The sequence below is a fragment of the Leptodactylus fuscus genome, chromosome 6, assembly GCF_031893055.1.
Source record: "Leptodactylus fuscus isolate aLepFus1 chromosome 6, aLepFus1.hap2, whole genome shotgun sequence".
Taxonomy (NCBI): domain Eukaryota; kingdom Metazoa; phylum Chordata; class Amphibia; order Anura; family Leptodactylidae; genus Leptodactylus; species Leptodactylus fuscus.
Genome location: NC_134270.1, coordinates 118,653,626 through 118,677,452, shown reverse-complemented (window position 1 = coordinate 118,677,452; position 23,827 = coordinate 118,653,626). Strand labels below are relative to the sequence as shown.

General features: G+C 41.2%; 1 protein-coding gene across 1 annotated transcript in view; it reads right to left on the bottom strand.

Moving 5' to 3' along the window:
* Positions 1 to 21,328, bottom strand: part of C1QL1 (complement C1q like 1) — a 70,050-nt gene extending 48,722 nt beyond the window's left edge. Inside the window, exon 1 of the mRNA XM_075277150.1 lies at positions 20,029 to 21,328. Within this exon, the coding sequence (XP_075133251.1) occupies positions 20,029 to 20,637 (609 nt within the window). The 5' untranslated portion in view covers positions 20,638 to 21,328. The remainder of the gene's footprint in view (positions 1 to 20,028) is intronic.
* Between the last annotated feature and the right edge of the window lie 2,499 nt (positions 21,329 to 23,827).

Sequence of the window (23,827 nt, the reverse complement as noted above, 5' to 3'; positions counted from 1 at the left end):
GATTAAGAAATTAAGTGCAAAGGAAGGAGAGATGGGAGAGGCTGGAATAAAGGAGAGAAGAGGGTGGGAGCGAGAGAGAAGAGGCTGCAGGGAGAAGGGGAAAGTGACAGATGTGAGCAGGCAGACGGAAACGGACAGATAGAAAAAGAAAAACAGAGAGAGAGGGAAACACAGAAAGATAACAACTGACAGAGGGAAAGAGATGAGATAAGCAGAATTATACAAGGAGACAGCCGACTGTGAAGCAAAGTAGAGGAAATGGACACAAAAAGCATTAACTCCTCCAGGATCTCATTGCAGCTCATAGCGCAATCTCATGTCCTTCATATTCTACAGGACAATGTAATAGCCCCAAGACACCCCTAGATTATTCCAGATCTAATATGCGGAGGAGGGAGGGGGATCAAGATACTGATTTTATAGTAAAGTCCCTTAAAATGAATGGCCACACTTTAACACATACTGTGCTTATTAAAGAGGCATTCCAGGCTGGGGGGCTTTTTGGAAACTGAGCTGCAATATACCAGTACAGTAACTATAGAGTGAACTTCCAGCTCCCTGCCCTCTATAGGTTCTGGTCCCGGAGGCTGCCTGAAATATAAGATCGGCGCGGGATCTGTATGTCCGACCCCACTGATCTGATAATATTGACGCGTCCTGAGCAAGGACATCGGTGTCCAAAGCAGCCCCAGCCCAGGAAATATTACATCTTTAATAAATGTTGGAAATATCTTTACAGAGATCAGAGTTCTATATTTTTTAACACAGAGCTCCAAATTCCTTATGTATACTGAATGTGTCAGGTTATGTTTCCTGCCCTATCTAACAGAAGTATATGATGGAGGTAGAAAAATTAAATGATGCGATAAATAGATTTTTATGAATGGGAGCAGAATATATAAGTAAAAAGCAAAATAATTTCTGACAGGATTCCTAAGGGTCCATTCACATGGAGGAAAATGGTGAGAAATTTGGTATGAAATTTCAGTGCTGAAAAAAAAGCCTCCCATTGACTTCAACAGAAAAAGGAACCCATTAAAGTCAATGGGAGTCTTTTTTTCAGCACTGAAATTCCACACCAAATTCCTCACCATTTTCCTCCATGTCAATGGACCCTCAGAGAGACAGTGAGACCTTATAACCCCGCCCACACAGAGTGATCGACAGCTCTCCTTGTATCAGAAGGCTATCACTGTGCTCCAAATCACATAACCCTATATATGTCACAAAGCTAAGCTTTTCTTCCTCTGTCATATCCTACTTTCAGAGGGATCAGCAAAAACCGCCAGACTAGTTCACTTTAAACTGTATAATTCTGGCTGCCATCAGTCGCTAGTAATGGAAGCTTGAGGTTGTTGCAATTTTTTTGGACTAATGCTAAGAATGGCTACAAAAGTAATGGGAAATGTATAACTCCATATACTGCTCAATCCACTCCTGACTTTGGCTCAAAACAACGCAGCAAAATCTGCAACAAAAAAACTTGTGTGAGGCCTCCAGGAGCCTTATGGGAAAGTGTGAGGCGGTAACATAGGTAGTATTAAGTTACTTCCCTATGCTGCCCCTCGCTAAACTTCTTCTACAGAAAAGTAAATTTATAACCTTTTAAAAGCCAAGAAAGCTGTAAGCAAATTAGCCCTAAATAGTCACAGAGGACCCGCTTCAGCTAGTCTAAGCGCTCTGTGTCCTTCCCTGTGAGAAATGATTGACATGTCACTCACTGACATCAGTCTTCTTCTTATGCTTGGTTCACATTTGCTTTTGGTAATCCGTTCGGGGAGTCCGCATGGGGACCCCCCTGAACCGAATACTAAATGCATTGGCAAGCGGAGAGCTTATGAGAGGATACGGACCCATAGACTATAATGGGGTCTGTGTGCTTTCCGTGCGGTGTCCGCATGGAACATGCAGACAGAAAAGTACTTTGTGATCTACTTTCATGTCCGCCTGACTTGTGCGGGCAGCATGTTGAAAGCACACGGACCCCATTGTAGTCTATGGGGTCCGTGTGCTTTCAGTGCACACCACTTGCCAATACGTTCAATAGTCCGTTCGGGGATTCCCCATGCGGACTCCTCGAATGGATTACCGAACACAGATGTGAATCAAGCATCACCTAAGCAGCATTCAAATCTCATGATGTGTCGAGCACCCTTGTGTCTGCTTCTTTCTTCCCATTGTGAGCATCAAAAGGTTTCCTCCTCAAGCCCACTCAGAAAGACTTTCCCCTTGCCAGAAATGTATCATTTAACTCTATGGAGCAGCTTTATTGCAATGGTCTAAAAGGAAAACTGTCTTAGTTGCCAATACAAACCAATCACAATGCAGCTTTTATTTTTTAGGAGCAGAATACAAAATGACAGCTGCTCCTATGTCTATACAATGGATATGGAGCTCGGTGTCAGAAACAGAACAATCACAATTAAAGATCATACAGGCAAATATGAATTTACCAATTTTCTTGTTAATCCTGATTATACAGTTATATTTATACACTAGATGTGCCCAAAACAATCCATCTTGAACCAGCCCTGGCGAGATATACATTCTGCTATTGCCAACCATTACATTATATAACAGTAGGGGATACATCTATTGTTCTACAGATATATATCACAATTTCTTCCCACTTGACATCTACCAATAACTTCTTCATTGACTTTAAAAGGAAACAAACTGCATCAAAATCTAATTGTCATCCTGCTTAAATGTGCGCCGGTCTACACTTTGCTGACCCAGCAGATTCTAACAGAGTTTGTTGATCTTTGCAAAATGTTTGCTACGGAATAAAATAGCCTGGGCCGACGTACAAGAAGATCATAGCTTGTTATAGTTATTCTTGATAACAGGCATGGGAGTTGTAGCTGCATTTATTATAGACTATATGGACACTGCCCGCTCAGCTGTAAATTCCTGCCTTCCCATGGCTCCTGACAGCTTCCAATAAGAGTTCACTTCCCTCTACAATACCAACCATCAAAAGATAAATTCAAGAGAGTTCTATGTATAGACAACCCTTGTTCATATGACTATAACTGTATATGGATGTCAAGATTTCCATTCTTTTCTATATGTCAGAATTGAAGACCACTCTGTATAGCAGCTCAGACTAGCCTCAAACTATCTCGACAGTCTGTATAATAATGACTTCAACTCTGACCGTATATGTATGAGACTCTAATCACGTGTGCTCCATTTTTCTGCTTTGTCATATGAGCAAAACAACGAATATAACAGATTTGCCCAATTGGTTCCATTTGGGAATAGCATGGGTATGATGCATTGCAGATGTGAACAGCCTGGTATAGACAACCATTTATCAGAATGGCTACCATGCAATACTATATTCCTCCTTTGCAAGGAACACAAATGATGCCCAACTGAACCCACTGTAGGTCCTACAAGATCCTGTAGGTTACCATTTGGGAACAACATGGTATGATGTAGTGCAGATGTCAACAGCCTGATATGCACAACCATTTATCAGAATGGCTACCATTGCCATTTGCAAGAAACACAATTGGCGCCCAATTGAACCCACTGTAGTTCCTACAGGATCCTGTAGATTTTCATTAGTGAATAACATGGAATGATGCAGTGCAGATGTGAACAGACTTACATGGACAACCATTTATCAGAATGGCTACCATGTAATACTGTACTAGATTCCGCCTTTGCAAGGAACACAATTGGCGCCCAACTGAACTCACTGTAGGTCCTACAAGATCCTGTAGATTTCCATTAGTGAATAACATGGAATGATGCAGTGCAGATGTGAACAGACTTACATGGACAACCATTTATCAGAATGGTTTCCATGTAATACTGTACTAGATTCCGCCTTTGCAAGGAACACAAATGGCACCCAACTGAACTCACTGTAGGTCCTACAGGATCCTGTAGGTTTCCATTTGGGAACAGCATGATATGCTGCAGTGCAGATGTGAAAGGCCTGATATTGGAAAACCATTTATCAGAATGGCTACCATGTAATACTAGATTCCTCATTTGCAAGGCTTGTGCACAGTATTCCCTTGGAACCATACTTAAGATGATCAGCTTTTACCTGAAAGGTTACGACAACCCTCTTAACAACTACTGGGCCCTATACAGCATTTGCTGCTACACTAGTAGTTATAACCCTGTTTTCACTTTTGTGTGACTGGTATTATTGTATGTGATCTAAAGCTGTCAACTTTTATATACTGTATATCTGTACACACGTTTGCAGTGCTTTTGTGTGTGGACAACGGTGAACAAAGTTCCAAAAATGTTGCATGCTGCAATATGTGTTCTGTACTTTTCTCCATCCTCTATGGGCATGCGCCCCATGAAATAGCCTGCACCACACCTATGTACCCACAACCAGATGTTCCTTCTTGGAGGTAGCAACCTTGCTCTGCTGTCAAGTCTTACCTTCTCATATGTATAGCTTTATTTTCTCCAGAAGTCTGCCATACGCTGTCTGAGCTACAGTCAGTACTATGGGCTAATTAGCCAGTTATATCGTTACCATTGCTTTGCAGTACAGTGATAAGTGACAAGCCATTGAATCTGAGGAAGGTAAAACTACATAGAAAATCTGCAGCGTTCTCATCAAGGCACATCTACCCTGTAATAAAAGATCGACTTAGAAGTGGATAATGACTTTTACACTTAAATATAAATTGTTCTAAGATTTGGAGATAAAGCCCTGTGCACGGTGTGTTATATAGAATCAGATCAGGATCATGAACAGGAACAATTTATAGGTAAGCACGAGGTGTGCACTGAATTGCACTATAGTCCACTGCACCATGCAAAATTCTTATTGACAATTGCCCTTTGTGACTGCATTGCCATTGTTTTTTACGCCGGTTGGTCAATAAAGGTACGCTATAATTTGTAGGTAATCAGGTGGGTATCAGGTCTTCCCACTACTTTCCAGAGTAGATGTGTAGCTCAAGACCATACGATAAGTAGTGTACAGTCTTTTCAAATGAGTTTCATAGGATAGGGGTCACCTGTTTAATTGGTGGGATCCCGCACCATTCATGTGGATAGGGGTCCTGTCATAGAAATGAATGAAAGCACCTGGCACGTACGCTTTGCCGGCGGCCGGTCGCTTAACCCCCCGCTTCCGTTCATTTCTATGGGAGCGTGCTGTTCAGAATGCCTGTTCCAAACAGTGTTCGCTCATCTCTAGTCCTGTGTGCTTCTATAAATAGAGTGGCAGGTTGTACATGGGCATTACTATTCTATTCATCTCAAAGGGATGGCAAAAACAATTCGAGCACTATTTCTGGCAGCCCAATAGAATTGAATGTGCAAGCAACGCGCTGGTGTCACCTGCTGATCCATCCATATGGGGCCTACAGGACCTTGATTTCATGATCTGTGGGGAACCAGCCTATGGACCTCGGATCAGTTTCAGTTGATAACTGATAGGAACCCGTCACCAGGTCTGAAAAGCCCAATGACATCTTCTGATGAGTGCTGTCACACTAACCTTTTTGGAGTCTCCATTATCCAAATCTATCGAGACATTCCAGAGATGTAAGCCCTTTTATTTTTCATGGAAATGAAGGTATATTAGCCAAGTGGGTGGTAACACTGTGGTTTCTCTGGGGGCGTGGTCACTATGTGCTGTATGTAATGCAGTGTTGCCACCCACATGACTAGTATACCCTGATCTACATCAACCCTTAAAGGGCTTATATCATAGGAATGGCTGAATGGATTTGGAAAAAAACAAAATACCAGAATGCTCAGGGTGGCAGCACATATTTCATGTTATCTGTCAATGTTTTTTTCAGACCTAGTGCTAGATCTTCTTTAAAGTATTGAATTTAGGGTCTGGGATTTTTCTGACCTTTCTGTTGATCATCACATTGAAGAACATTAAAGTGAGCATCTTGCAAGCCTGAGATGGCTGGAAACAGGGAACAATAGAGGTATTTATTTACAAAGGATGTATTTATGATTAGAGTCCTTTGTAACTCCACCAACAAATCCAAGACCCATATGTAACTGTGGCGTGAAAATGGAATGGCGGGGCCCTGTGGTGAACTTTTGACTTCCTCCCCTCCTTCCACAAGCAGGTAACGGCTTATAAAAAAAAAAAAAATCCGCAGCGGTAGCAGATGTCGCCGGGCCCCCTAATATCCCGGGCCTTGCGGCAGCTGCTGCCACTGCTACTACAGTAGTTACGTCCCTGTGTAACTGCTATTCTGGGGAGTAGACTTATAGAGCTTTTCTGCCCAAAAGAGATGCAGTTATTTACCTACACCCTGGGGCAGATTTATGAAAACCCTCTTAAAGTAAAACTATGTTAGTAGTCCAATCACAGCACAGCTTTCATTTTTCTAACGCATTATAAGCTGAATGGTTGCTGTGGGCAGCTTTTCTTTAAGACAGTTTTCAATAATTTGCCCCATTGATTGAAAGTAAATTTGGGCTGTGCCTGGGCAGATCATCATAACCACTTAGGGTACGTTTACACTGGGTTTTTTGGTCAGGATTTTGAGTCTGTATCCGCCTCAAACTCCTGATCAAAAAGACGGCTCCCATTGAAATCAATGGAAGCCGGTCAGTTCTTTCTTCCGGGAGCCGTTTGTTCCAGCTCCCAGAAGTCGCCTGTCGTGGAGTCGCCTCACAACATCCGCCTGAAGGCAGTCCCTCCCGACTAGGCCCATTCATTTGAGCCTAATCCGGAGCGTAGTGTGCAATTGGATACCATTGCACTGCAGCGGCATCCAGTTGCAGCTACCCATATTTTGGTCCGGAACCTGAGGTGGCCTCCGCCTCAGGTTCTGGACCAAAAAACCCCGTGTGAAATTACCCTTACACGTAAATGGCATGCATCGCACATTTCTACTGACGGGAAAACCCTTTAACTATGTGAACAAAACAATTATGGGAATAGATATTTCTTACACAAGATAAAACCAGTAAAACCAAAAATAATGGAATTATAATAAATGTGCCATCTAGGCCGTGTGCAGTACACAATCGCTCCGGGTGTGCACTGAGTGCTTTTTCCACCTCGACTATCATTCATTGTATTAGTAATTTTAATAAAATGGCTGGATCATTGCCTTTCGACAGAAATCCTTTTGATTAATTAACACTTGATGTGCTGAGGACTAGCCTGCACCATGTGTGAATGACATTGTCAGAGAGTAGCCTGAGATGCAGATCAGTTGTTATGGTGAAATAAGAGGACTATAACGGGTAATTGCGAATGCGCCAAAGTCTCCTATTATTGCAGCTACTGTAGGATTATTGCAGGTAATTGCTGATTCCTTGCTGTAGGTTATCACACATTTCTACAATGTTAGTGAATTATGTTATTAAATATTCAGGGTTATTATGGCAAAATGAAAAGCTCCATCAAACAGGCAACATCCCTAAACACATGGCGGTTTACTAAGACTGGCACATCATATCCAGTGCTGGTCATAAGAGTGTGAAATCTATGCAGACAGCAGATCCCCCTCTACAAGGGATGCCACCAATATCCTGCCGTAAACTGTATGTCTGATATTATATAACTTTATGTGTGGGGCAGTTATATGATCACTGTGTGTTGCTATTATATAGGCAGTACATGGTTGAATTTATCTTGTTCTGAGATACTATATAGTGTATAATGTTGCAGTGTATGGTGATGGAAGGGCAGTGTATGGTGATGGAAGGGCAGTGTATGGTGATGGAAGGGCAGTGTATGGTGATGGAAGGTCAGTGTATGGTGACGGAAGGGCAGTGTATGGTGACGGAAGGTCAGTGTATGGTGATGGAAGAGCAGTATATGGTGATGGAAGGTCAGTGTATGGTGATGGAAGGGCAGTATATGGTGATGGAAGGTCAGTGTATGGTGATGGAAGGGCAGTGTATGGTGATGGAAGGGCAGTATATGGTGATGCACGGGCAGTATATGGTGATGGAAGGGCAGTGTATAGTGATGGAAGGGCAGTGTATGGTGATGGAAGGGCAGTATATGTGATGGAAGGTCAGTGTATGGTGATGGAAGGGCAGTATATGGTGATAGAAGGGCAGTGTATGGTGATGGAAGGGCAGTATATGGTGATGGAAGGGCAGTGTATGGTGATGGAAGGGCAGTATATGGTGATGGACGGGCAGTGTATGGTGATGGAAGGGCAGTATATGGTGATGGAAGGGCAGTATATGGTGATGGAAGGGCAGTGTATGGTGATGGAAGGGCAGTGTATGGTGATGGAAGGGCAGTATATGGTGATGGATGGGCAGTGTATGGTGATGGAAGGGCTCAGCATTTTATTTAGGCAAACAAGTGGAAGTGCAAATGGAAAATGAAAATTAGCTCTCATCTATGAAGAAGTACACCTCTGTAGTGCCACATAATTAATGGCTACTCATATGCATATAGGCTCTGACTGTGGTGCTGGCAAAAATGGAAGCCAAGTTACTGCAGTTCATTTTCCATTTACTTATATGGGAACTTTTAAGTTGCAGTAACACTGTATATCTCAAAGAATAAGTTGCAGTAACCTTGTTTGACCAGCACACAATGGATGGAGCTGTGTACTTCTGGCTCCATATGCTGTGTTATTGCTGGCACCGACGCTGTTGATCAGTAGGGGCACCAGTAGTTAGACCCCTATCCAATCTTGATGACCTATCCTAAGGACATCTCATTAATATCAACATCCTGGAAAATCCCTTTAAAATACCCATATAAGAATGGTCATATCCAGCAGATAGTGCATACCACATAAGAAAGTTTTGTGCCCATATTACTCAACCACAATGCTCCTTTGTTCCCAGTTGGTGGAAACAGTACTTGATATTAACACTTTATAGAATCTGTATGTATGTGTGAACGAAGTTCACAGTCAGCTCCCGAATCTTACCAATTAAAATGGGTAGGCAGGATTTAATAGCTGCATATGTAAATACGTCTCTGTATACCTGGCTTTTCTGTTTGTTTAGTGACAGCTATTCCTTCCATGAGCTATCTTAAATAAGTGAAAGTGTTTATCACCAAGGAAGGCAACAGTCAAGACTGCTTGACAGCTGCTGCAAACCATCAACACCACATCAGTGGTTCAGTTTTCTGTAAATGTGAGAAAAGACAGTAGAAGGGGGTTGAATGCATTGGTAAACTGGAATATTAAAGTGTAGAGATGAGCGAACACTAAAATGTTCGAGGTTCGAAATTCGATTCGAACAGCCGCTCACTGTTCGAGTGTTCGAATGGGTTTCGAACCCCATTATAGTCTATGGGGAACATAAACTCGTTAAGGGGGAAACCCAAATTCGTGTCTGGAGGGTCACCAAGTCCACTATGACACCCCAGGAAATGATACCAACACCCTGGAATGACACTGGGACAGCAGGGGAAGCATGTCTGGGGGCATAAAAGTCACTTTATTTCATGGAAATCCCTGTCAGTTTGCGATTTTCGCAAGCTAACTTTTCCCCATAGAAATGCATTGGCCAGTGCTGATTGGCCAGAGTACGGAACTCGACCAATCAGCGCTGGCTCTGCTGGAGGAGGCGGAGTCTAAGATAGCTCCACACCAGTCTCCATTCAGGTCCGACCTTAGACTCCGCCTCCTCCGGCAGAGCCAGCGCTGATTGGCCGAAGGCTGGCCAATGCATTCCTATGCGAATGCAGACTTAGCAGTGCTGAGTCAGTTTTGCTCAACTACACATCTGATGCACACTCGGCACTGCTACATCAGATGTAGCAATCTGATGTAGCAGAGCCGAGGGTGCACTAGAACCCCTGTGCAAACTCAGTTCACGCTAATAGAATGCATTGGCCAGCGCTGATTGGCCAATGCATTCTATTAGCCCGATGAAGTAGAGCTGAATGTGTGTGCTAAGCACACACATTCAGCACTGCTTCATCAAGCCAATACAATGCATTAGCCAGTGCTGATTGGCCAGAGTACGGAATTCGGCCAATCAGCGCTGGCCAATGCATTCTATTAGCCCGATGAAGTAGAGCTGAATGTGTGTGCTAAGCACACACATTCAGCACTGCTTCATCAAGCCAATACAATGCATTAGCCAGTGCTGATTGGCCAGAGTACGGAATTCGGCCAATCAGCGCTGGCTCTGCTGGAGGAGGCGGAGTCTAAGGTCGCTCCACACCAGTCTCCATTCAGGTCCGACCTTAGACTCCGCCTCCTCCGGCAGAGCCAGCGCTGATTGGCCGAAGGCTGGCCAATGCATTCCTATGCGAATGCAGACTTAGCAGTGCTGAGTCAGTTTTGCTCAACTACACATCTGATGCACACTCGGCACTGCTACATCAGATGTAGCAATCTGATGTAGCAGAGCCGAGGGTGCACTAGAACCCCTGTGCAAACTCAGTTCACGCTAATAGAATGCATTGGCCAGCGCTGATTGGCCAATGCATTCTATTAGCCCGATGAAGTAGAGCTGAATGTGTGTGCTAAGCACACACATTCAGCACTGCTTCATCAAGCCAATACAATGCATTAGCCAGTGCTGATTGGCCAGAGTACGGAATTCGGCCAATCAGCGCTGGCCAATGCATTCTATTAGCCCGATGAAGTAGAGCTGAATGTGTGTGCTAAGCACACACATTCAGCACTGCTTCATCAAGCCAATACAATGCATTAGCCAGTGCTGATTGGCCAGAGTACGGAATTCGGCCAATCAGCGCTGGCCAATGCATTCTATTAGCCCGATGAAGTAGAGCTGAATGTGTGTGCTAAGCACACACATTCAGCACTGCTTCATCAAGCCAATACAATGCATTAGCCAGTGCTGATTGGCCAGAGTACGGAATTCGGCCAATCAGCGCTGGCTCTGCCGGAGGAGGCGGAGTCTAAGGTCGGACCTGAATGGAGACTGGTGTGGAGCGATCTTAGACTCCGCCTCCTCCAGCAGAGCCAGCGCTGATTGGTCGAGTTCCGTACTCTGGCCAATCAGCGCTGGCCAATGCATTCTATTAGCCCGATGAAGTAGAGCTGAATGTGTGTGCTTAGCACACACATTCAGCTCTACTTCATCAGGCTAATAGAATACATTGGCCAATCAGCGCTGGCCAATGCATTCTATTAGCTTGATGAAGCAGAGTGTGCACAAGGGTTCAAGCGCACCCTCGGCTCTGATGTAGCAGAGCTGAGGGTGCACAAGGGTTCAAGTGCACCCTCGGCTCTCCTACATCAGAGCCGAGGGTGCGCTTGAACCCTTGTGCAGCCTCGGCTCTGCTACATCAGAGCCGAGGGTGCGCTTGAACCCTTGTGCACACTCTGCTTCATCAAGCTAATAGAATGCATTGGCCAGCACTGATTGGCCAGAGTACGGAATTCGGCCAATCAGCGCTGGCCAATGCATCCCTATGGGAAAAAGTTTATCTCACAAAAATCACAATTACACACCCGATAGAGCCCCAAAAAGTTATTTTTAATAACATTCCCCCCTAAATAAAGGTTATCCCTAGCTATCCCTGCCTGTACAGCTATCCCTGTCTCATAGTCACAAAGTTCACATTCTCATATGACCCGGATTTGAAATCCACTATTCGTCTAAAATGGAGGTCACCTGATTTCGGCAGCCAATGACTTTTTCCAATTTTTTTCAATGCCCCCAGTGTCGTAGTTCCTGTCCCACCTCCCCTGCGCTGTTATTGGTGCAAAAAAGGCGCCAGGGAAGGTGGGAGGGGAATCGAATTTTGGCGCACTTTACCACGTGGTGTTCGATTCGATTCGAACATGGCGAACACCCTGATATCCGATCGAACATGTGTTCGATAGAACACTGTTCGCTCATCTCTATTAAAGTGCTATCTGTCTTCCAATGTAAAAGCCTAACTAAAAGCCTTAAAATGATGCTTAATGAAGAAATCTTGCAATAGATTTATAAAAGTTTACAGCAGTACAACATTAATGTCCTGTAAATGACAACCTAGAAGTGCCTATAAAGATGGCAGTAGTCAGTGTCACTACAGGCTGTAAAGTGAGATTCTTTTCTTAAAGGTTTGCCTTTGTACTGCCATCTAATGGTCAATATGCAAACTTCTATCATTCATAATTCACATTTGTATAACAGTCACAGCAAGCTAGAAAGAATAATCCATGCCAGATTATCAAATATTCTGGATTATTATAAAACACAATTAGGAAGACAACCCAAACTAAAAACCAAAATCTGTCACACACTTTTTGACTACAAGAGTCTCTTTATTGCACTTTAACTTTGTGATATTTAAGGCCATCATGCGATTCCTTAACAGCAGATTATCTGATGTTCTAGATTATCAGATCCCACCATTATTCTTTGAGATATACAGTGTTGGCCAAAAGTATTGGCTCCCCTGCAATTCTGTCAGATTATACTCATTTTCTTCCAGAAAATGATTGCAAGCACAAATTCTTTGGTATTATTATCTTCATTTAATTTGTCTTCAATGGAAAACCACAAAAAGAGTTGTCAAAAAGCCAAATTGGATATAATTCCACACCATACATAAAAAGGGGGTGGACAAAAATATTGGCACTGTTTGAAAAATCATGTGATGCTTCTCTAATTTGTGTAATTAACATCACCTGTTACTTACCTGAGGCACCTAACAGGTGGTGGCAATAACTAAATCACACTTGCAACCAGTTGAAATGGATTAAAGTTGACTCAACCTCTGTACTGTGTCCTTGTGTGTACCACATTGAGCATGGAGAAAAGAAAGAAGACCATAGAACTGTCTGAGGACTTGAGAAGCAAAATTGTGAGGAAGCATGAGCAATCTCAAGGCTACAAGTCCATCTTCAAAGACCTGAATGTTCCTGTGTTTACCGTGCGCAGTGTCATCAAGAAGTTTAAAGGCCATGGCATTGTGGCTAACCTCCCTAGATGTGGACGGAAAAGAAAAATTGACGAGAGATTTGAACGCAAGATTGTGCAGATGGTGGATAAAGAACCTCGGCTAACATCCAAACAAGTTCAAGCTGCCCTGCAGTCCGAGGGTGCAACAGTGTCAATCCGTACTATCCATTGGCGTCTGAATGAAAAGGGACTGTATGGTAGGATACCCAGGAAGACCCCACTTCTTTCCCAGAGTTCATAAAAAAAAGCCAGGCTGGAGTTTGCCAAAACCTACCTGAGAAAGCCAAAAACATTTTGGAAGAATGTTCTCTGGTCAGATGAGACAAAAGTAGAGCTTTTTGGAAAAAGGCATCAACATAGAATTTACAGGGGAAAAAAAGGAGGCCTTCAAAGAAAAGAACATGGTCCCTACAGTCAAACATGGCGGAGGTTCCCTGATGTTTTGGGGTTGCTTTGCTGCCTCTGGCACTGGACTGCTTGACCGTGTGCATGGCATTATGAAGTCTGAAGACTACCAACACATTTTACAGCATAATGTAGGGCCCAGTGTGAGAAAGCTGGGTCTCCCTCAGAGGTCATGGGTCTTCCAGCAGGACAATGACCCAAAACACACTTCAAAAAGCACTAGAAAATGGTTTGAGAGAAAGCACTGGAGACTTCTAAAGTGGCCAGCAATGAGTCCAGACCTGAATCCCATAGAACACCTGTGCAGAGATCTCAAAATGGCAGTTTGGAAAAGGCCCCCTTCACATCTCAGGGACCTGGAGCAGTTTGCCAAAGAAGAATGGTCTAAAATTCCAGCAGAGCATTGTAAGAAACTCATTGATGGTTACCGGAAGCGGTTGTGCGCAGTTATTGTGTCTAAAGGTTGTGCTACCAAGTATTAGGCTGAGGGTGCCAATACTTTTGTCCGGCCCATTTTTGGAGTTTTGTGTAAAATGATCAATGATTTGACTTTTTTTTTCATTCTCTTTTGTGTTTTTTCATTGCAAGCAAAATAAATGAAGATATTAATACCAAAGAGTTTGTGCTTGTAATCATTTTCTGGAAGAACACGAGTATTATCTGACAGAATTGCAGGGGTGCCAATACTTTTGGCCAACACTGTAGTTGCTTTAGAGCATTTAATATAAGGAAAACGTTTGTTTTTGTACAGTGTTAGCCAGTGGGTATGAAATATAAGAAAACAAAAATCTTGAGTCTTCAGTAGTTGATACCTTTTTTAATGGCTAACTAATAATGACGACAGATTACAAGCTTTCGTAGCTCTCGGCTTCTTCCTCAGGTAAATTTAAAAACAATATCTGAAGTATGCATATTTATGTACAGAGGGACACATAGGAATAAAATTTTAGGTGGGAGGGTGTAAGGTTATTGGTACATACAAGTAAACAATTCCTCAGTTCCTAAGGTTCTTATCAGTTCAAAGAGTGGTCTTTTATGGCTGCTTCAGGTCAGTGATTTCTGTAAGGGGCCATAAACCCATGTGACAAATTTAAGAAATTATGACATACAAAAAGATCTTGTACCATAGATAGATAGATAGATAGATAGATAGATAGATAGATAGATAGATAGATAGATAGATAATAGATAGATAGATACTGTAGATAGATAGATGATTGATAGATAGATAGATAGATAATAGATAAATAGATAGATAGATAGATAGATAGGATTTGGAAATATTATGAAATAAGGAAAACACTAATAATTAAAACTTGCATTTTCTCTACTTCCGTTAAGAAATATCAGCAGGTCAGCAGGATTTTTATTAGATTTATCTGCCGCTATACACATCGCCATTTTTGATTAATTGCACATCCCCAAAATTTCATTTTGTCTTTTGAGACGTTGTTCCACTTTAGCTCCTACATAGATGCTTTATCACAGAAACATGAGCTGCTTGGGGGACTCTGATGATACGATTTTCTCTTAGGAACGTACGCAGACAGATTTTAGGAATTTACCATTTTACAAGGTGAATATTGAAACCTAATGAAGGATTTCCTGGATTCTCTCTCTTCTTCTCAGTGCCGGGACTTTTCTTTTTGTTTTCTTTTCTTGCTGAAATAATTGTTATGCTGCAGGTTATGGATTTTGCTGCAGTTCTCCAGGGAACAACCAGGATAAATTGAGAATTATTGGTGGGAAGCCGAACTTACAGGGGTTTAGAGATCACAATTCTATTAGCAGACAGAAGCCTTTAACTTCAGACCAATAGAACAAAGCATCAACTTCCTGCACAGTAGTATATCTAAAATCTTCTGTCATTAAAACAGATTTGTAGTTGGCACCACGATTCAGGGTACAGGGTACGTATGCCATATGTACTGTCAAATAGTTTGGGTTTCTTTCAAAACTGCCAAATGCTCTCCAGGCGCACGGTTCATGTCTACCTTATAGCTTAATATTTTGGTATTGTGATACCATGATGCTACTGAGGTTATTGCAGAAGTAGAACCAGTGATATAAAGTAGATATTTGTAAAACCCAACTCCAGTGAATTATAATAAACTCTAGCAATGTAATACAGGTAATAATAATGTAATGTGAATATTGCAGCCACTCACCGAGACCATTGTTCACTTTATACAGCTCCTGAACCGGTCCCCTGACTGGTCATGTGATCAGCAGATTGACCTGCCAATTTATACACCAATCAGAAGTCCCTGGTTTCTATCTAAGTCTATGGCAGTATAACATCCAGGCTCTCATAGACTTACATAGAGAAAGTAACTTCTGGCTGGGGTGTGAATTAGTAGGTCAATCTGTCGATCACAGGACAAGTCGGGGGAACAGTTCAGTGTCTGATGAAACCAGTGAGCGTCCACATTGTTCACTGTGCATTACTATGACCTGTACTACATTGATAGAGTTTAAAAGGTGGTTCAGTTTCAGCAAACAATCATTTTTGCTTATTGCATATGGTGAAAAGTTGTAGAATTTTCCAATATACCTTCTGTATCAATTCCTCCTTTCAAGACCTTTGCTTTCTGTCTATCATGGTTTACATCCAGTGGATAAAAATCAGCCCATGGTTGTAGTTATGTATCTTTTTAAGTAGTATATATTTATTTATTTATTTATTTATATAGCTAACTATCTTGCTATCAATCTGTTTCTAGCATATATATATATATATATATATATATATATATATTTTGGGCTGCAGTAAATTCCAGCATTACCTTAATATATTCCTACTGAAAGTGGCAGGCAACATGTAACAATAGCAAAACATGTGACCATGTTAGATATCTTGCAATTATATATATATATATATATATATATATATATATATATATATATAAATTGGTATTGTAGAGATCTTGCAATTAACACACAACTTTTCTCCCCATAGTGAAAAACTAAGGACACACGCAAGCCGTAGCTATGGGGCATTTTACCGTGCCTCATGGGTGCATCGGTGTCACTGTGGAGTTCAGTTGTATCTATCTAACCGTTGATCCATATATATATTTGTGCAAACACATGACACATGGAACAACAACAACAAAACCTAAAAAATGATTGTTTATTACTTATTTCTATATATTATTTTATAAATTAGATTCTATGTTTTTCCTAAACATTATCTGCTCGATTACTTTCTATATGGTTCTACCTTTTTTGTATTGTGTTACCAATGGCAACGATGTGATTTGTATGGCTCTCCCATACTATAGAATTAAAACAGCTTTACTCAAGTGTGTCTGTCACTAGCGCTTCATTCTTGATAAATCTTTGTGTCTAAAAGCAGAACACTTGCCTGGCATTCAAAGAGATGAGAACTGCACTGAACTCGAGTCATAGGAACTGTAGGGGATGGTTGTGTTAATTTACTTTTTTGTAATATTGTAATAAATGCCCATCCTATAGAATGTAATAAGAATTTTTCTGGAGATTTTCTTTGGTTAGCCCAAGAATAGATTAGCCATTACTATATATGTTGTAAACCTTTCGGTGTCACCTTTGGAGACTATCCACCATTCCTACCCTCCAAGTTATCCCTGCTTTATGTTCCTTGGTCTTGCCAGGCCTCAAATATAGGTTAGTTGACTCTATGAGTCTGTTTAATCCCTATCATAAACTCTTAGTAGTTTTCCTCAGACTTCCAACTGAGGAAAATCAATCAATGGTAGTAACAATGGCTATGTACAAATAGGCAACATGATCAGTTCCATCAGTCCTAATAACAATCTGAAATGTTTGAGTCCAGTCATCATTATTGATCTTCCTATAACATTGTTACTATACTGATGCTATGTATCCATGGTCAGCACTGAAGATTATCCCGTTCATGAGTTATCGGGACCCCTAACTGAATAAGGTTAGCATTGGAATATGTAAAAAACATCTTAAGTTACTATCAGTGAAAGGTCTACTTGAGGGACAGACAGTTAGCAGACTCTATAGTATAGACTAGACCCGAATTGCCTTCACATAACTGGATACTTCCAAAGTTTCTCCTTCTTAAACATTATAGCAATCTCTGACTCTTAGACTACTTCTTCACTCAGTCTACATTGGCCTATCTGAGACCTCCTAACATGGACCAGAAAACCAGCTCCTGACTGGGTTATCTATCTCACTGGATAATATCTTACAATCCCTGGCCCTTAGATGAAGTGCTAACTACTTTTCCTAATGTAGCCTTCTCTACACCTTGCTTTCTTTTCAGTGGTTGTTTTTCATGGTCCTTAATCCATGTCCTTCTCTGCTCATTTCATTGGCTTTTCTTGTGCCATAATGGAATATTTCCTAAGCTGGGCAAACCTTTCCTGCCCTGTTTTAAGGTCCAACTTTGCCCCTTCTTCTTTTTCCGCATTCGCCATGGTCTGTTTTATCTTCACACTGTTTTTAATATGTCATTTGCTTCTTTTAGTTTCTTATTACAGTCTGTGTTGTCATAACTAAACTAGGTCTTTCTTGCTGAGGGATATTCTTTCTAATAAATCCTTCTACTCATCAGGACTAAATATTTTTGCCCTACTTTTGACTAGTCCGTGTCTTAGGAATGCATCTCTTTGTATCACCGTGTTAGATGTCTTTACTATCCACTCAGTTCCTTTCATGTACTAGTTCTGTCCTTGTATTTTTGTCTTCTTTGAACTAGCATCATTTGCATTTTCTGTCTTCTTTTTAACAAAGTACTGATTAACAGAAGCAAATGGGAATTTATTCACCTCATTGTAAACACAACAATGTCCAAACTAGAATAGAATATCTGTCCTTCTCCTTGGGGAACTTTAGCTCTTTATATCATTTTGAACATTGTGTTGGGGGATATACTACTAGATCTTTCATGAAGTTTACATGCATTCTGTTTCTCTGTTATTATTTCATTCTAGGAGCGATAGGCATAGACCCAGCACCTCCTGGTCATGAATTCTTATGATTATTTTTGTTTCCTTGATATTTCCTCATCTAAAATTCTAAACTCTCCTTTAGATTTTGATGTCAACAATAATTTTTAGCATGATCTGAGACATCTTTTTCCTTTTTGGTCTGTGACCTCCAATCATAAAAGTAGAAAAATGACATCACATATTAATAGAGTGATTGTTATAATAAGTCATTGTTATAAGAATGACACCATGTTTGGCTTCTCTTTTATAACATTGTGTCTTCTGGACCAGGTCTCATTCTCACCTTGAAACTCTAGTTTACCTTCATCAGGAACCTTCCATTGTAACTTCCATATGTCTACCTACGTCTATCTTAATTATATGTCTGTCTGTAAGATACTTGTTCTCCATTAAGTCCAACATCCTTTAATCATTCAATCTTGACACTTTTTTGTCTCATTTAATAAATATCCTTCTCTCCACCTATTGGGACATCCATAAAACATAACTTTGTATGTATTTTCAGACTGCAGGATACTGTAGTCCCAATAGTGACCCATTGCGTTCTAGTTGGATTTAGAGTATTGTCCTTTTTTTCTCTTTTGTTCCAACTTCTTTGAGATCTCCTTTAATATTTAATCCTATCTTCTTCTTTGTCATCCCCAAATATTTCTTGATTAAAATGGAGAAAGTGTAAGTTGTTCTTGACTACACTTCACTTCTTCTTGACCGTATCTTCCTAGATAAGTTACCCTTCTTCTCTAAGCGACATCTCTTTCCTACCATGTGCTAACTGTCTACCTTTCTTTAGGGAGCTAGCTTTTCGCTTCCTCTGGGTAAACTCATTTTCCCTGCTCCACTGAGCTATCTTGCCCTTGTCTGCAGGTGATTTAACATTTAAGCGTTGGAGAAGGGATAAGCACTGTCCCCAAGGCGTTCTATTTAATAAGTCACCCATTGTGACCATTGTTTCTGCTCCTACCAAAATCTGCATCAGTCAATGCTGGGATAGGAAGAGATATAGGGTAATAAGAACATGTAAGTTTTACAGGGAGCACAGTATGTTATGTACTAGCGGAGTAACTAGATGCTTTAATACAGTATGACGGCCACAATGTAGCTACCCCGTGTAAGTTCATGGCCCGCTAACTTAATCTTCATTACTCATTTTCCCTGTAGGCTAGCTTGTTTTTTCATGGTAATTAATTGTGATAGTGCCAGTCAGGGAGCTTCTCATGTGAAGATTCTGCAGAAGTTCTACAATGGACGGAAATTTCAATGAAATAGATCCATTCCAATTCCATAAAATTCCTTCACCCCTTTTTGATATATTATCTTTTTTTTTTTCCTCTTCACACTGTTCCTCACTTAATTTACTTTGGAAGTTTAATCCAAAAAACCTCATATAACCCTACAGAACATCCTAAGCTTAGTGCAGATTTCATCTGAATATTTTCAGTTTATACAAGATCCCAGTGGAAGGAAAGTAAAGAGAAAAAGCTTCTAGCGTGACAAATACACAGTGCGGTGCTCATTTTAGATTGTGTTCCTTATACAGAAATGATTGTCTTATTGTATGAATTGGAAAGGATGGAAAATACTTTTGGCATTGTGAAAAGCTAAAATTCAAAATTTCTTATACAATTATTATTTTGGTCATTTTTTATGTTTTAGGATGCAATTATTATCTTATATGTATTGTTTTTTTGCGAATTATATATAATACACGCAATATTTGACTTTGCAACAAAGTAGTAATCTCGGAAAATTTATTGAATTCAAATTGTTACTTTTACCTTAATGTATTTACAATTACAACAAAAAAATCTATATAAATAAGCCATTGTTGTACACTTACCTGCCCATTTTTGCAGAGATCCGCCCACATACTGGTGCCATCACCACCTCTCATTAGGACATGGTAGGTAAAGAAGTAAGTGCCCGGTACTGTACAGCTGAACCGCCCACTTGCTGCATCGTAGTTGTTCCCAAGGTTGGTGACCACGTCATCAAATTTGAGGACCTCATAACCCTCATGGGGATTCTTCAAACCAGCATAGAAGGCCACACGAGGAATGGTGGTGTATGTGGCTGTACTAATGGCGCCATTCACACCTGCTCCTGCCAAGCCTGGTGGTCCAGGTTTTCCTGGTTCTCCTCGTTCGCCTGGGGGCCCTTGTGGACCTGGTGGACCCGGAAGCCCAGGCTCTCCAGGTGGACCTGGTTTACCAGGACGTCCAGCTTTGCCCTGCGGACCTTGCACTAAAGTCGATGGAGCTTGTTGTCCTCTGTCACTCAAGGGTTCTGCTCCAGTCCCGGCTCTGATGCTGGTACTAGTGGTGGTTGCCCCTGCTTTGCTGAGGTAGGGATCACATACCATCCTGCAGGTGCCCAACATTTCATAGTGGCCATCAGAGCCCACTGAGTTGACCAATACTGGAATTAGGATGACCAATATTAGAACCATCACCACGCCAATAGCCACTGCTACCAATGTCTTCCTCCCAAGGCCAAATGGGGCCAAGGGACGGGGGGTTGCACGGCTGGGGGGAGCTATGGTGCCGAACGTTGTGGGGGAGAGGCAAGGTGGCCCCTCCAGAAAAGAAGGGGATAGAGAGTCTTATGAAAGTCACCACAAGTAATGTGGTAAAAGAATAATGCACAGAATAGGAGGGAAAGAAGAAAATGGAAGCAGACGGATGAGTAAAACTAGGAGGGATGAAAGGAGACAAAAGTGAGAAGAAGGCGATCAAATTTAAAGACAGGTGAGAACTTGATAGAAGTTGCAGGAAAATAATATGCAAATAAAGGAAAAAGACAGAATGGATCTCTGAAAGGAATAAGAAGAAACTGCTAGAGACGGGAGAAATGTGTGACACAAAAAAAGTGAATGGATAATATGTGACAGAACAGTGGAGAAAGCAATGATTAAGAATAGAGTGGAGAGGGAATTGTATGAGAGAGATAAGAAGGTGGGTAGGACAGAGAAGAGGAGGGGGAGCAGGTAAATGTGAATACTTAAAGAGAAGAGGATTAAAGTGGGAAGAAGAGAGAGAAGCAGCTGCAGTGTCGGACAGGGACAGAAGACAGAGAGAGCTGGAAAGAAGAAGATTACGAGAAAGGGTGAAAGCTGCTGAGGCAAGGCAGAAAGGCAGCAGGGAATCTAACTTGTGAGAGGTTGGTCCGTGTATCCTGACTCTTATATATGAAACAGAGCAGTGCCCCCTAAAGGATGAAAGAGAGTATGCAGCTCTATGCAGAAAGATACACAGGTGTAGCCTATCCAGGAATAGGTGCATGCTGCTTCTAAACTATGTGTCCTTATAACGCACTACTACACATATTACATTATATTCAGCTTAAGCTGGCCATACACATAAGATATTTATCTGAAGACCTTTGGCAGGTCCTGCGAAATTTGATAAAATCTGTTGAGAATCTGATGTCTGTGGTGGTCATACATATACAAAGAACAACTGACGGTCTTAAAATAAGCTGGACCCAACAATGATCTACAGATAAATATCTAATGTGTATGGCCACCTTAGGAACTCTAGGTAGGCAGTGTGACAATTGTGAGAAGGAAACCCTTTATGTTGTGTCTGTTACTTTCTGATAAATGTTCTGTACCTATTAAATGGTTAATGCTTAAGGGCTTGTCTGAGTTTAGGAAAACTGAATGAGGATGAGGTGCAATGCCAGTCACAGCCCATAGACAGCAACAATGCTGTTTCTGGCATAATATAAGCCTTTCCTCTAATCTTAGACATCCCCTTTAATGACCAGTTAAACCATATATAAATCCGGTTAATCCATTGCACATAATGATACGTGATGGTTCATGGGGCATAAAAAACAGATTTTCTTCCAGACTATTTATAATGTAAAAGAGCGGTAAACCTAAATTTGTCATCTTATAAGAGTTACACCCTTACAAGACAAGCTGTTAATGTCAGTCACCCATTTGTATGGAACTGGTTGTGGAAGATGTCAGGATTGCAGATAAAGCAGTGGTTATAGGGTAGTTATATTTCTGGACGTGCTATCGGTCATCTTATTGAAAATCCCTATAGTTAGGTCGCTTTCTCATGCCAGCATTTGGTCTGTATTGTATCAATTTCTAATACAATATCAGAAGTGGAACCTCTTCTCATCACTTTGTGCCAAGTTCACACTAGCTTCGGCCTTTATGTTATTCTGGTTCGCTGGAGGGCCATAAAAAAAGATAGCTGGACCGGTACATGGACACATACAGAGCCTGCACCCCATTGGGTGTCTGTTCTTTTAAACCAAAACCCCCCAGACAATTTTTGTCGCACACTGTAACATTTGGAGATTCCAACGCACATGTGAACATAGGCTTAGTCTCTCCCTAGCATCATATGACACCAGTACCTTTATGGACAGATTTTGCATGACTGGCCCCTTCAGCGTTGTTTAATTTTAGTCTTTCTTTCAGTCCCAGAGTGTGATAAGTACATAGGTTCATTTAATCATTCAATTCATTTTACACACTATCATTAGTGACCGTCAGTAGTGTCCGTAGCTATTTTCCGTTACAAAATTTTAGCAACGCACACTAGCTGAACCGTCAGAAATCAATTAAAATTTCCATTCATTTCAATGGGATTTTATCTTGTGTCTTTTAGTGTCCATTTACACGCAATCTGTCAGAAGTCAAAAAATTCTACATGCAGGATTTTTGTGTGTGTTTGAAAAAATGGATTCTTGATGGACGGCAAGTGTCATTATACAGATCAGTAAAAAACAGACACATTAACATAAGTTAGTGTCTGTTTGTGTCTGTTATGATAGGTGTCTGTTTTTTGTTTGTTTGTTTTAACGGACACCTCCATAATGGAATTCAACGGTTGTGTGAACCCTGCCTTACATAATTCTGGAGTTTATCTGTTTCATTAAGAAATTGATCCAATTTCAGAGATGTTTTTGCTGTCTACATTATTAACAATGTGTTATAATGTGTTGTAATACGTTATAAAACATGGATGATCTACCTCAATGGTGGTGAACCTGACATGTTGTGTATTCCATCATAGGGTCACACATTATGAATTATCATATATAACACATTATATATTACATATAACCTTTTCACACAGCTATATAATTGTGACCTGTGATTTCTGTATATATTGTATATAGCCGAGGTGTTCCCAATATGTTTTTTTTTTAAATATACATATAGTGAACAAAAATCACAGAAATAATAACGTTCAATACATGAGTACCTGACACATTTTTTGGGATATGGAAAGATACCACTGTGTCCTCCTAGCTTCTGCTTTTTAAGGGTTTGCAGAGCGTGCAGCCATGGGGAAAGGCAGTTACCTTGAACTTACCCTGGGGGTAATTGCATTAGGTTGACGGAGGCCTCATGCAGCCCCTGGGTCTTGATCTGGCCATCAGTGTTATCCATAAAAGCCTCATACATATAGTTTCTTGCTTGAACATGCTTACGCTAGGTTCACACTAGCATCGCTTCTCCATTGTTTGGGTCCGTCGGGTGACCCAAACAACAGAGAGCTCACTGATAAGCAGTAACTCAAGGGTGTCTGTTGATACAAAACCGAATGCTGTGGTTTTCTTCCTATATCTTCATTGGCTGGCAACCAAACCACGCGCACCTGTCCATACCA